General features: G+C 37.8%; 1 protein-coding gene, 1 long non-coding RNA gene and 2 other non-coding genes across 4 annotated transcripts; 1 reads left to right on the top strand and 3 right to left on the bottom strand.

Annotated features, from left to right (window-relative positions):
* The first annotated feature begins 11,515 nt into the window (after positions 1-11,515).
* LOC140014216 (probable LRR receptor-like serine/threonine-protein kinase At4g30520) lies at positions 11,516-11,842 on the top strand. Its single transcript, XM_072064643.1, has one exon. It carries the CDS (start codon positions 11,516-11,518, stop codon positions 11,840-11,842), a length of 327 nt encoding a protein of 108 aa, XP_071920744.1.
* Positions 11,843-12,783: 941 nt separating this feature from the next.
* LOC140013968 (uncharacterized) lies at positions 12,784-14,016 on the bottom strand. Its single transcript, XR_011820815.1, has 3 exons — positions 13,769-14,016; positions 13,573-13,613; positions 12,784-13,183 (listed from the first exon to the last, which is right to left on the bottom strand). It is a non-coding gene; the product is annotated as an uncharacterized lncRNA (long non-coding RNA).
* Positions 12,862-13,008, bottom strand: LOC113709191 (small nucleolar RNA snoR135). Its single transcript, XR_003452612.1, has one exon. It is a non-coding gene; the product is annotated as a small nucleolar RNA snoR135 (small nucleolar RNA).
* On the bottom strand, positions 13,323-13,455 carry LOC113709188 (small nucleolar RNA snoR74). Its single transcript, XR_003452609.1, has one exon. It is a non-coding gene; the product is annotated as a small nucleolar RNA snoR74 (small nucleolar RNA).
* Positions 14,017-14,751: the final 735 nt, after the last annotated feature.

The raw sequence follows: 14,751 nt of genomic DNA on the forward strand, positions 1-14,751 counted from the left end.
ACTCATTAATGATAGAAGTGGTAAAGAAAGAAATACTTAAGATCCTGAAAGTGGGGATCATTTTCACCATCTCAGACAGTCCTTGGGTGAGTTCAGTCCAAGTAATCCTTAAAAAAGCGGGAGTAACCATAGAAGAGAACCAGGAGGGCGAGATGGTCCCAGTGAGGAAACCTACAGGATGGCGTCAGTACATTGATTACCGACGTCTGAATGCTGTGACGAAGAAGGACCACTTCCCTTTCCCTTTTATTGATCAGATGATAAAGAGGTTAGCTGGTCGTTTCTATTACTGTTTTCTTGATGATTTTTCAGGATATTTTCAGATCGCGATAGCACCGGAGGATCAGGAGAAAACTACATTTACCTGCCCATTTAGCACATTTGCCTATCGGAGGATGCCTTTCGGTCTCTGCAATGCCTCAGCAACTTTTCAGAGGTGTATGGTAAGTATATTCTCTGAATACGTAGAAAAGATTACTGAAATGTTTATGGATGATTTTAGTGTATATGAAGATAGTTTTGATGAATGCCTTGATAATTTAGATTTAATTTTGAAAAGATACATAGAGACCAATTTAGTCCTTAATTAGGAAAAATGTCATTTCATGGTGGAGTATGGTATTATTTTAGGCCATATAGTGTTGGTTAGGAGAATAGAAGTAGACAAAGCAAAGGTCGATATTATTTCTGTTTTACCTTACCCCGTAAGTGTACAAGAAATGAGTTCCTTTTTGGGTCATGCAGGGTTCTACAGGAGATTCATCAGAGATTTCTCAAAAATTGGAGCACCCCTATTCAAATTGTTGTAAAAGGATGTAGCATTTGACTTCACCGAGGAGTGCAAGGTGGCATTTGACAGATTGATATCGCCACCCGTTATCCAACCTCCAGACTGGAGTCTCCTCTTCGAAATTATGTGTTACACGAGTAACTACGCAGTGGGAGTTGTGTTGGGGCAAAGAGTTGGCAGGGCGGCACATGCAATCTACTATGCATCAAAAGCATTGAATGGAGATCAGCTCAACTATTCTACAACAGAGAAAGAATTACTAGCTGTGGTTTTTGCATTAAAAAATTTTAAACCTTATTTGTTAGGTGCAAAAGTAACAGTTTTCTCTGATCATGCAGCCTTAAGGTACTTGATGACAAAGAATGATGCAAAACCAAGGCTTATCAGATGGATCCTGCTCTTGCAAGAGTTCAACTTGGAGATAAAAGATAAAAGTAGGACAGAGAATTCGGTTGCTGATCACTTGAGTCGTTTGCTGACACATAAGAAAGAGCAACCATTGAGGGGGACATTTTCAGAAGAGCAACTCCTTGCCTTTGATTCATCTGCACCCTGGTATGCTGACATTATAAATTTTTTAATGACTAATCAACTGCCTGTAGAGTGGCCAAAAGTTAGGAGAGACAAGTTGAAAAGTGATGCCAAATATTACATTTAGGACAACCCCTACCTTTGGAGACAATGTTCGGATCAAGTACTAAGAAGATGTGTAAGTACAGGTGAATTCCACTCTGTTTTAAATTTCTGTCATTCATTTGCATGTGGAAGGCATTTTGGGCCCAAGCGAACAGCTCGCAAGGTGTTGGAAAGTGGCTTTTACTGTCCCACCCTTTTTAAAGATGCATACTTATTTTGCAAATCTTGTGATAGGTGTCAGAGGGTGGGAAATATTATGTTGTTTGTGAAAATTTTTGATGTTTGGGGGATAGATTTTATGGGTCTTTTTCCCTTATCTTTTGATTTCCTATACATTTTACTTGCGGTAGATTATGTCTCTAAATGTGTGGAAACCAAAGCCACCCGTACTAACGATTCTAGAGTGGTTGCAGAGTTCTTAAAATTTAATATTTTTGTCCACTTTGGAATGCCAAGAACTGTGGTAAGTGATAGGGGGACACATTTTGTAATAAAACTATCACTGCCCTGTTCCGAAAATACGGCGTGCTCCACAAGGTATCCACACTGTATCACCCGCAAACAAATGGGCAAGTCGAAGTGTCAAACAGGGAGATCAAATCAATTTTGGAGAAGATGGTGCGCCCAGATAGGAAGGATTGGAGTTTAAAACTAGAAGACGCACTATGAGCGTACAGAACCGCGTATAAGACGCCGATTGGGATGTCACCGTACAGATTAATCTTTGGTAAAGCTTGTCATCTTCCCGTGGAGTTCGAACACAAGACGTTCTGAGCAGTGAAGCAATGCAATATGAACCTGGAAGAAGCGGGGGTTCAAAAGAAATTGCAGCTACAAGAATTGGAGGAGATTAGGAATGAAACATACGAAAATGCCACGATCTATAAGGAAAAGAATAAAATCTTCCATGATCAGCAAGTCTCTAGGAAATCGTTTAAAGTGGGACAAAAAGTCCTCTTGTATCACTCGAGATTTAAACTTTTTCCCATTAAGTTGCGTTCTCGTTGGATTGGTCCCTTTGTCGTTTCTAATGTGTTTCATTATGGTGCAGTGGAGATTCAAAATTTAAAAACGGAGAAGAAATTCGTGGTGAATGGCCATCGTCTCTAGCCTTATTATGAAGGATTCTCTGTTGAAAAAGTAGAAGTTATACACCTCCAAGATCCACTTATTCTTGCTTGAGGGTTTCGGCCATGTCTAGCCAAACACGTTAAAGAAAGGCGCTACTTGGAAGGCAACCCAAGACTATTTGTTTTAGTTTTCGTACATTTTTTAAGTTTTAGTTAAGTGTTAGTGTCATTTAGTAGTTTGTTGTTTGGTGGTAGGAAATTGGCAGTTTAAGTGGTCACGTCTAAGGAAAATAGTTGGAAGGCGACGGTCAGAGGACTCTATAGCAGTTAAGTGTGCCCATGCCAGGTGGTCACGTTTAAGGGAAGAAAATTTTCGTCCGCGATCAGAAGACTCTATAGCAGTTAGGCGCGCCCATGCTAAGTGGTCACGCTTAAGGATCAAAAATTTTAATGGATGATCAGAAGACTTAAAAGCACTTAGGCATGCCCACGCCTAAGGCAGGGGTCCCTTGAACCACAAAAAAAAAATGACGAAAAGATGAAATTGCCCTTACTCCAAAAAAAAAATTTCAAAGACCCGAAACCCTACTCTTTTCTTATTCTTCTTTCTTTTCTTTTTCTTTCTTCTTTTCTTTCTTTTTCTTCTTCCCCTTCTCTTGCTCTGCCCCCCGCCACAACTTGCACGTTCGCCGCCGCCCGCTCCTTTTCTTCTTCTTCCTTTGCTTTCTTGTCGCCGTCGCGAGCCGTCCGCCACTGCCAGGCGAGCTCGCAGCAGCGCCAGCAGCGGCGGTCCACCAGCGAACCAGTCGCGCCATTCGCGCGCCTCGCCTCTTCCCTTACGCGACGACAGCGAGCTCCAGCCGAGCTCTCCCTTCGCGCGTGACCAACACCAGAGCGCCTCCTTCAGCCCAGGCGCCCTCCAGCTCACGCGAGCCCAAGTGCGCACCAGCGCGTCATCCGCTATCCTCACGCGCAGGCCAACAGTAGCGGCAACCGAGCAGCCCGCAACATCCGAGCCCAGCACCAGTCCAAGCCGTAGCGTCTCTGTTCAGCCGCGCGCACGGTCACCAGCAGCAGTAGCATAGTGCGCCTCGCCTCGCGCGAGTAGACCTGGCCCGATGTCCGCGCCTGTCCTGGCGAGCGCGACACACGCGCAGTCGCGTCCCTCCACTCCTGTGGCCGCCCCTGCTCTCTACTTCACCTACTGCCAGTCAAAAACTCAGGTGTTCTCTTTTTCATTTTCTGCCACTTTAACTGAGGCCAGATTTTTCGCTTTTGTTAGCTGAGGATAGATTATTAGTCTTTGATTAGCTGAGGCCAAATTTTCGAAATTTTAGCTGAGGACAGATATGGTGTGTTCAATTTGGATGTGGTGATTTTATCTGTAGCTGTTATTGACTAATTGTTCCATATTGGGGTTAAATCGGCAGTATTTGGGTGAAATTTAGCTGCTTACATATTTAATTAGTTTTTGGGGGTTGTTTTGCTATTTACATGTTTAATTAGTTTTTGGATAAGTTTCTGTTCCGTTTGTGCAAGTGTTTGTGTGTGGGAGTTGTGACTGGGAATCATTTACTTTGTTGCTATTTGTTGACTTCTTTTAAACACCATTACCTTGCTTTTGCCTTGTTAGCTGATATCCAATGACTAAACCAAAATCTAAAGGTAAGAACAAACCTTCCACCTCCACCCCACAGCCTACGGTCCCCTTGGGTGGACCTGCCCCAGTGACTGGTCCGGGAGGGCTCCGGACCCGCCTTGGGCAGAATACGGAGGTTCATATCTCCTCTCCGACCTATTTTGGTGGTCATTTGACCTTCACCCGAGCTGCTGACAAGGAGTAGTATGCCTCAGCTTGCACAAGGAAGATAATTCCTTGTAAATATATCCACGGTCCTACACTTGATCTCCTAAATTTTAGGGATGAGGTCACGAAGCATTTAGCTGACATAAGTTGGACCCGCTATGCTGCTATCATTCTATCTGCTTTTACTGAACTGACGTGAAAATACTATACTACTTTTGAGTTTAATATCCATGATAAATTCTCCGTTACCACTCTTGGGATAGTAAGGTTTAGATTAATGGGTAGAGAGTTCACCCAATCTATCACTGAATTTAATTTGGCCCTTGAGTTCATTGATATTCCCTACTCCCAGAGTGAGGAATGTATGCACAGTGTGTGCGAGTACACGAAACCATTTTTCTCTCATAACATTGGTTATTTGAGAGATTTGTCGATTGACCGACACAACTATGACCCCAGCCAGTCTAAGATATCTTTTCTTAAGAGTCCCGTCTATCGTTATTTACATAGATTTATGACTTACAGTTTCTCTGGTAGAAAGGATAGTTCGGGTATTTTGACCAAACCCGAGTTTCTTTTCATTTGGTGCATGGTTACTCGGACTAAGGTCAATTTGGGTTGCTAGTTTGCCCTCCACTTTCGAACCGTGTTAAATAAGAAAAATAAGCCATTAATTTTAGACTCATTTATCACTCAATTGGCTGTAAATCTTGGGGTTTTGGACTTGAATAATCATAATTTGTATCGTACTTGTACTATAGAACTCCTCGATTTAGTTTGTTTGGAGAAAATAAGTGTTGTGCAACAGGTGAATGGCGTTTTCCAGTTTGCTCCCCCGAGACCAATCTCTGTTGCTCCGAAGCGCAGAGCTTCCAAATCCACCGCCCCAGAGGCCGGTGGTCCTTCCACGGATGCCTCCGGACCGTCCTCTTCGGCGCCTCCACCGTCTCCCTCCGCCGATAGCTAGTTTGCAACCCTTCGGTTCCAGATGCAGCACATGGACACTCGCATGGAGCGAATAGAGCGTCAAATGGCCGGAATGGCCCAGAATTTAGCGCAATATCTCCATCACGTGGGTTTCCGCCCGCCCTTCCCTCCACAGCCATAGTTCATTTCTGCCCTCCTCCGTTTTAAGGGAAGTGTCGTTGCCCTAATACCTCTGTTTTGATCTTTCTTTGCTTACATTGGTGACAATGTAAGGTTTAGGTGTGTAACTATGCATTAGTTATGCTTTTAGTTGTTTGGTTTGCATTTTCCTTGCCTTAGTAGTTAAACGGTGATGAATACGATTGAGATATTAGTATAATCGGTAAGTTCATGCCATGGGGTGTCCTACTTTCCTTGATAATGAATTGATTGATGAATATGCTGAACTTGACATCAATTTGATTACTTGTGCAATTTTTGAGCCTAATTTTTTGTTTGTTGAGTGATTAGTGCACATGGTTTGTCACTTTAGAACTTGCTCGGTTATGCATGTCAAGACCACATTTAAATGAGTCTAATGCATTAAAATGATAGGGCACCTAGAATTGAGCCATTTTTGGACTTTCTTAAAAACCCGACCTTTAGCTCATTTACCATTAGGGAGTCAAACTGAGCTTTAACCCTTAATCTTCGCTTGAGACCTTAGTTTTTACCTGTAAATTCTCTTTTTAGACTTTCTTTTTGAACCTCGTGTAAAGAAGTGTTTTGATTTCATTACATAGAAATGTGGAGTATTATTTGGGAGGCATTACATAAATATATGAAAAAAAAGAGGGAAAAAAAGAGCAAGAGAAAGAGAGAAAAAATTGTGAAAAGAAGAAAAAGTGTAAGGAATCAATAAGTGGAGTTGATTTTTATGGTGTTGGAGCTTATTGCAAAAAAAAAAGAAGAAAAAGAGGAAACAAAGGAAAAAGAAAAAAAAAAGAGAGGCGCAATAGATGGAAAACAAGAGAAAAAAGGAAAAGAAAAAGAAAAGTCAAAGGTTGTGGCGAGGGCCAATTTTTACTTCACTTGGGGGATTGTTGAGGTGCCTTGAAGTCTCAAATGTGTAAGAATCTGTGTAATGAATTTCTGAGCATTCTCTTTACATTTTTACACCCTTTTGAATTCTTCTTATCCTACCTTCTCACCCCAACCCCGTTACAACCTTGCAAAATCCTTTGATTGCTGCATTTAGATTCATAAGTAAGTGGTGGCGATATGATATATGAGCAAGTTTATGGTAGTGTCATTCTATTGTGTTGATTTGAGAGTTATCTTATATACATATCCTATACACTTTGGAGTGAATGAGTGCACCTTAAACTGCGAGAATTATTGATTCGGTATATTCTGATTTCGATGAGATTATTGGGGAATTTGGAATGCCGTTTTTGGTATGAATTGCTATGAATTGTTTAGTATCTTGATTGTACTTCTGAGTTAATTATGCTTGAGGACAAGTATAATTCAGGTGTGGGGGAGATTGATAGGGTGCATTTTAGTGGGGTATTTTGGACATTAATGCATGATTATTTGACTAAATATTTCCATTAATTGGGTGGATTATACTCATATATGATTTTGGTGCTAATTGTAGGAATAGATGCTGAAAAGTGCTTAAAATCGAAATTCAAAAGATTCGTCGTACGTGAGCCACTTCAAGCAGTGGGATCCGCTCGAGAAGATGGAGAAACTAAATTGTAATAGACTTTATTTTATTTTATTTTATTTTAGGGAGTCTTGTTTTAATTTTTAAGGATCAATTTCCGATAAGGGAAAATCCTCTCCTTGAATTCCGGCTACCAAAACAGAAAGAAGGAAGTATTAGACTCGAGTAGGGCGGCTAGGGAAGGAATCAATTTTTCATCGGGCTTAGGTTTTTTTCTTTCGTTCTTTTTTTCTTTGCCTTTGAATGGGGTTAGCCGTGGCTTTGTAAGGAGGAAGAGACATAAAGGCTGCAGTTGTTGACTTTGCAAATTGCTTTTCCATTGGTATTGATCGAATTGGGTAGAAAAGCAATTGGAAAACCTTTCTCGTATGATTTTGTTTAGCAATTAGGAGAAGCGGACGAGAGCCGCCATTGTGGACCAATTGAATTTGCTCTTTCAATCTTGCTTTTGACCGAACATTAAAAGAGAGCCTCAGACTCTCTGCACGATTTGCCCTGGACAACAACTGACAGCGATTGACGTCAGTTGCTCCTCAATCGGTTGACCAATTTGGAAAAAAAACAAGGATTGATGGCTCCTGTCAAATACATTCGCTTGGGTTGTTCTCTAATTACGGGGAACTAAACCCCTAATTCTACTCGAGGGGACAGCTGACGAATTGGTTCAATAATTACTGTGAGATCTAAATCATTTTTAATTATTTTTTTCATTTATTGATATTTATATGTTCCCTGCTTTTAATTGCAATAGTCTTGTGTATGATTGGTTAGTGCGCAATAATTAATTATTCATATAGGCTATTTTGCTAATTAGGGGTAATTGAATCCGTAATTGTTCATTATCCCTATCTCTGTAGCAACTAGCGTAATTGAGTTTATGCTAGAGGAACATATGATCTAGTTTAAACAAACTCTCGTAGCGTGTTTGTTAGTTAGGATTGGGTCTGTCTAATTATTAATGCAATCTAGAAATTAAATCCTACGGTCGTACCTAGGGTTGTTTTTGGGTTAGGAAAATGGTTAACGGTCGTACCTTAACTATCGAGAAATTAAGAAAAGGTTGGTTGTTTATCGCGTGCATGACAACTATAACTAATCTATTAATAAATGTTGGAATTATCTGTGAATCGATGATCAGTGCATGAACCATTTTTGAAGTAAACCCTTGGCTAGAGTTTCTCTTAATTATTTCTTTTAATTAATTATTTTCTGCATTTAAATTGTTTAATTGGCATTTAATCCCAAAACCCCCCATTAATCTTGACTTGAAAAGAAATAAACTTCTCGCTAGTGCCTGAGGAGACGACCCTGCTTGCCACTGTCTACTAGTTAGTGAATTCAGTTAAATAATTAATTCAGGTATATCGGACTAAGCAAACTCTTCGGAAATAGGGTGAATCAAGTAATCCATTGCACACCTAGAGTCGCTGCTCCAGTACTCGAATTGATTATTGACTGTTTCAGCTTGTAGTTAGGTTTTATTTATTATTGTTGCACAGGTTCGACACCTGTCACTATGTAATTTTACTAATAAAATAAATAAATAAATGTATATATATATATATATATACATACTCGAGCGTGAGCTAACGAGCTTAGCATTTTGAGCTCGAATTCGATTTGGCCAACTCAAGTTCGATATTGATCGAACTCAAGTCGAGTTTTGATCCGAACTGCTCGCGAGCAGTTCGATTCGTTTGCAGCCCTAGCCACATGCAGTATATGGGGTATGACAATATCGGTATTTAAGAACAAATCCAACACTGACTAGATTTTGCTGACTTTTTTTTAAACAATATTTCAAGAAATTAGCCCATTTGTTTAGGGGCAAAAATAAATATGAATCAAGTTCGATCTTAATTTTTTGAGGAGAAAAATGAATATAATTCAGATTAAACTCCACTTTTTTAGAGAGAAAAATAAATATAAATTAAGTCATTTATTTAACTACAAATGGTATCTAATTTTTTCGCTCCTAAAAAATAATTACATCTAAGTTATGTGACGAATTCAGATGAAAAGTAGTAAAAAACTTATACTGGAATCAAATTTTACTGATTTGAATTTGTATGAGACGTAAAATTAACATTCTAAAAGCGAAGGCTGAAAAATTCATTTGGCAAAATGTAAGAAACTTTTTGAATGATTCCCCAACTTCACAGCAACAGTGAGTGGCCTCTTCAACTTCATTAGGTCAAGATTATCTATCAAGTATGCCCATCAAATCACTTTTTCCCATTGATAAACTTTTTAAAATAAAAGAGCATGTAGAACTTTTTAGTTGATGAAACTCTAGATCCCGCGCCTTTATCTTGAATCTTAAAGAAAAATTCCAGAACTCATGTTTAGACAACTATTTCGTCCTAGAAAATGTTCCGAGTAGTCCTACGTATAATATCCTAAAGTCCAGCACCTAGTCCAAATGTCCAAAAAAAGCGATTTTCGACCAAGTCCAGCCAGCACAACTTGCGTCCATTCTTCTTCAAGTTCAATCTTCCACACGTTCAGGCAAGTTAGGCAGCTTTCATCATCAAGCTCAAGTTTCACGGGCAATTCCAAGCCCATTTGCATCAAATCCTCCTAAAACCAAAAATACAATCACGTTGTGCACAGATTATTCATATAAAATTATACCCCTATCAATAATTTGACAATGAATGATATGAAGGAAAGAAAGGACGTCTCCTATTAGGACACTTTTTCTAGCATCTTATCTTATCTTGTCTTGGTTGTGCAAAATAAAAGGGCTTGCTGCGTACACATTTCAACATCCAACTGCGGAACTTGCGTAAAATGTCATCTTCCTGTCAATGAGTAAAACATGTACAGTTTACTTCTTAGAACGAACCGAGACATTCATTGCATCTAACAAACAAAAAATGTCTCCGGGTGGGTGTCACTTCACTCTTCTGGGGCAGCAATGGTAACACGACAATCGCAGAAAGAAATTGTCGTTAATTGGTGAATAAGACGACACCACGAGATATTCTCTCGTTTAGCGGGTCCCAAGTATTGTAAATTTGATTAGGTTTGATAAGGCTTTTATCTCATATACATCACAACGTAACAAATATTATAGTAATTATTTTAAATAATAATCTATCCAAACAAACTATTCAAAATTCACCCATAGTATCACGTGTCAGCGAGGGAAGTTGCTACAGTAATTTTGGGTCTTTGCTTATCTTATAGTAAAATATTGCAAAGCATATTTGCTACCCTTCAAAACAGATTATCAAAACTTGATCACTTCTATTTTTTTTTTTGGGAAGAAGGGAAAAAAAAGAAAAGAAAAGAAAATGATGGATTTTGAAAAGTCATAACACTTCTTGAAGATGGTTTTTTTTTCGAGATGATAACTGTTGTATAACCTATTCTATTCTAAACTACAAGGGATGAAAAACCTAAAGAGGCTTGTGTTAGAGACTAACACGTATACAGATCTTATTAGACCAAAGGAGTGTTTTGACACTACCTTTAAATTTTTTTCATATGTGTAATTTTTTAAACTTCAAGGAAACTCAGTAAAATTGTTAGAAACCTTAGGGGAGGTTCTGAAATTATCCCATAATTTATTTATAAAATTGAATGTGTGTGTACTTTTTATTTTAGGAAATTTTGTATTTGAATAATTTTCAATTTTTATGGAGTTTCTTAATACAAATATGGAAAGCGTTTTGAAAGGAATATTTCTACTCCAATTATGCTTTTGACTTTACGTTTATTAATTCAATCCTCTCTACCACCCCACCTTCTTCTTCCATGAATTCAAGCAGACTCCATTAGCATTTTTAGTTACAAATTTTGCAAGCTCTTTGGTCATTAGTTCATTTAATCCTTAGTTAATTGTGCATATTCGCGTACTTGGTTCCATATGGTCGTTGGCAGAAAGCAACAGTGGATTAGCTCTAGAATATACTATCTTTAATTAATTAACAACAATGATCAGTTAAGAAGGATACATATATCTAACCTACCATGTATATACATATACTAATAATTATTATCCTACTTTGCATTTATATACTTTTCCGATTTAATCTTACCTACCCTCCCTTGTATTTATTTATTTTTCCTAATTAATCTTATATTTTCAAAAAATATAACGTCTAAAATATATTTTAACAGACTTTTTTTATTAATTTGATATGTATTACAAATAATTACTGCCATGCCATTGCTCCTTTAAGATGGAAAAGGAAACCTTGTCACACGTCATCACTCCACGTAGGTGATGATAAATTGCTAATGAGTATATTAGTGATATATAAATAAATAAATATAATATATATATATATATCATTATTCTACTCTCATAGGCTATGTATACAAAACTATATTAAATAGTTACTCTTATCTAGAGGAGGCAATTTGGATTGAGATCCATTTATCCATCCATATAATCCATAATTAAATGGATTTGAATTATCCATTTATAGTATTGGTTTTAAATGGTTGACCAAAGTAAAACCATTAAATCAAATGAATTTATATGGATTATTCACAAAAACCATATATGCCCATTTACTTAAAAACCAAATAAAATTGAAGTTTTGGTGGATAGAGAATTGGGTATGAACTGTGACCGGATTGAGGTGGGTGAGATGCTCCAAGTTGCTCTACTTTGCACTCAATACCTCCTCGCCCACCGGCCTAAGATGTCGGATGTGGTTCGAATGCTTGAAGGAGAGGGCCTAGCAGAAAAATGGGCAGCCTCCAATAATTATACAAATCAAGGCACAAACGTTCCCCCCCTCATTCATGGTTCCGGAATCAGGTTGCACCATGCCACGGTCCCTGGACATGATGACGATGTCTATGACCAGTCAGCCATGTTTAAGATGATAACAATGGATGAAGACTATGATGCTTATGCCATGGAGCTCTCTGGCCCGAGATAACAAGAGGACCTAAAAATGCACAGCTGTGTTGATTTTTGTTTTCTTATTCTTTACTATAAAGAAGGTTACCTAAGCATCGGAACAACCTGAATTAGCTGTTTACCTATTTTTATTTGTTTCTATTTTCCTCCATGTTTAGATGGCTGTTTTGTGTTTTACCATGTATGTATATATCGTTTCACAGTCAGAGATACTGATTGCTCTAATGAGTAAATAATATTTAAATGGATTATAAATAGATAATTGATTTTATTTAATACATTTAGATCCATCCATTTAAATCCATTTATTAAATGGATCTAAATGGATTGGATAAATTTCATCCACCATCCATTAAATCAAAACCAATTATGAACCATTTATCCGTATTGCCACCTCTACTCTTATCGATCGTGTATACGAGGCAACTGGAAACGTAAACGTAAAAGCACTTGCACAACGGATCAGAGTCTTTTGCTGTTCCTGGTGATGACAGCATTAAGTTAGTAACATAACTAATGCAAACATTAACATAATAATTCTATATACTAATATAATAAGATAAAAAAGTATAACAAATTTTTTGATACATTGAAATTGGTATCCTGTATTTAATCTTTACCATCTAATTTTACGCCTTCAAATATACTCTGCTATTACTATTGTAACAGTAGAAGACCCCAATCTTTTCGTAACATTACTTGCCAGAGTTGTTCTGTACAGAATCTAGTGAATTGATTAGGAAATTTGTTAAATTATACAAAAGCAAATGAGGTATATCTACATTAAATTGTTCTACGACACCACCTAGTGTAATTGAAACAACCTTATAATTGAAATAACCTTATACTAAACTAGAGTAGGTTATACAAATATTATCGTTACAACAAAAAAATTGTTCTGACATTTTATCATTGTTGGTTTAGAATAGCAAAAGTTTTGTCCACGGACGCATATCAACATTGGGCTTTGAACTTTTACTAATGTATCTGGTTTGGAAAAGCTCCTCTGTCAGACTGGTTAGCAAGATGGATATATAAAAATGCCGGGAAGATGATTGTTGAAGGTTTTCAACAAGATAATGAAATACAACTGCCCATCTTCCCAAAAAAAAAATATTGCAGAGAACTCTTTCGAGCAAAGTGCAATAACAAATCAGCACAACGTCGATACACAATCCCTGCTTTCTATAACCATGAGATGCGGACACTAAAAACCCCAACCCACATCGAAGTGAATCATGAAAGTATGTTAGGTTGAAAGGTATGAAGACTTGTCGTTTACTAAACAATTATCTTCCCCTCATTCCAAGGGACAGAAAGCTCCCATTCTGGCAGCTGTTCTTTACTTCAAAATTGAGGGCTGTAAATAAGGTTGCAACAGTTTATCAATTTAAGAAATTAATACTAAAACATCCATGACAGACAAGCTAGCCTGAAGCCAACAAAATCCCATTAGAAAACACAATAATCAAAATGAAAGGAAGACGACTACATAATCAAAATGTATCATTCGTTTACTGAACTGTGGATCATGAAGCCCGAGAGGTTCACCCAATAACAATGCCAAGTTTTTTCTCCTGAAGTTTACGAGAGACCCGTTCACATTAAACGGCAACAGGCCCCTGCTTTTTTCATCAGGTTACACTACCGACAAGTCCAGTCAAGAACTTAAATAGCCAAAAAAACATACATATGGAGCAGGAAAAGAACTAAATGGCCATCAAAAAAGTAGATCAAAGCAATCGATACCTTGAAATGAACACGGAGATCAGATCCCCCAGCTTTGCAGGCTGCATTTTAAAAAATTTTAACAAAATTAGCGCACAAGCCTAAAAATTCGATGATAAAATTTTTGAAACAAATCCAAGAATGAAAAAAACAAAATCAAAATCTAGTTTAAAACCAAAAATAAAAAATAAAAAAGAGGGAGGAAAAGAGCAATTACACTTGGTAGGGTGATCGGGCTCCCTTTAGTACTTCACCTGAAAAAGCACCCCCAAAATACCAAAAAGTTGTTATAATTAGAGCATTTTGACATGAAAAATCAAAGCCAAATATGGTATTCAAAAATTAAACAATAATTAATTAATTTTCAATTTCTGCTTCACATGCTTTTTAACAAAGCAACCCTAATCTAATATCCAAATCCAAGTTAAACAATAAACAAGTTCCAAATGCTTAAAGATTATTCGTAAACCCCTACACTTTTTGAACAACCAAACAACAAAGTTAGGTCTCCACCACCGTATCCCCACGTCTAGGACCACTACCACGTCACTTTCAGTAACCCCACCACCAAAATATTGCTACCCATCCAACCACTGAATATGCTAGTTATTTCACATTTAAAGGTTCCAACAAAGTTACATACCATAAGCGAGAACCGGATCAAAGTATTCATTTTACGGCCTGATTGCCACTCCATTGTTGCTTCAATGTCGATGATACCTAGCTATTGTTGAACCCGACAGTGCTAATTGTCTATTGCTCTTCTCCCTCCTCAAAGATCCTCAAGGGAAGATGAAAAGGGGTAAGGAAAAGGGGTGTGGTTCGACTTGTTTGGTTGGGTTAGGGAAAGAGAAAAAGATGGAGTTGTTCACTTTTTGCTTGGAAAATACGAACAAAAATGCCCTTCTTTAAAGCATACTGCCATTCGTGTGATTTGGCTTTCCGGTTGCAAAACCGGATAAACTAGTCAAAAGGGCCACGGGTTCCAATTTTACAAGTTCGAGGGCTAAAAGTTGACTACAAATAGTTAGATGGCTTAATTTTACCTAAACTAAAAGTTCAAGGGCCAAATGGATAATTTGTCCCATTTAATTATATTTGGCCCTAAACCAATTCCAACTCCGTTCGTTTTCGGAATATGATCCTGGTGATTAGAACGTCAAGATATGAATAGAGAGGGGAGAATGAGTTCAACCATTA

The sequence above is a fragment of the Coffea arabica genome, chromosome 9c (genome assembly GCF_036785885.1).
Source record: "Coffea arabica cultivar ET-39 chromosome 9c, Coffea Arabica ET-39 HiFi, whole genome shotgun sequence".
In the NCBI taxonomy this organism is placed as follows: Eukaryota; Viridiplantae; Streptophyta; class Magnoliopsida; order Gentianales; family Rubiaceae; genus Coffea; species Coffea arabica.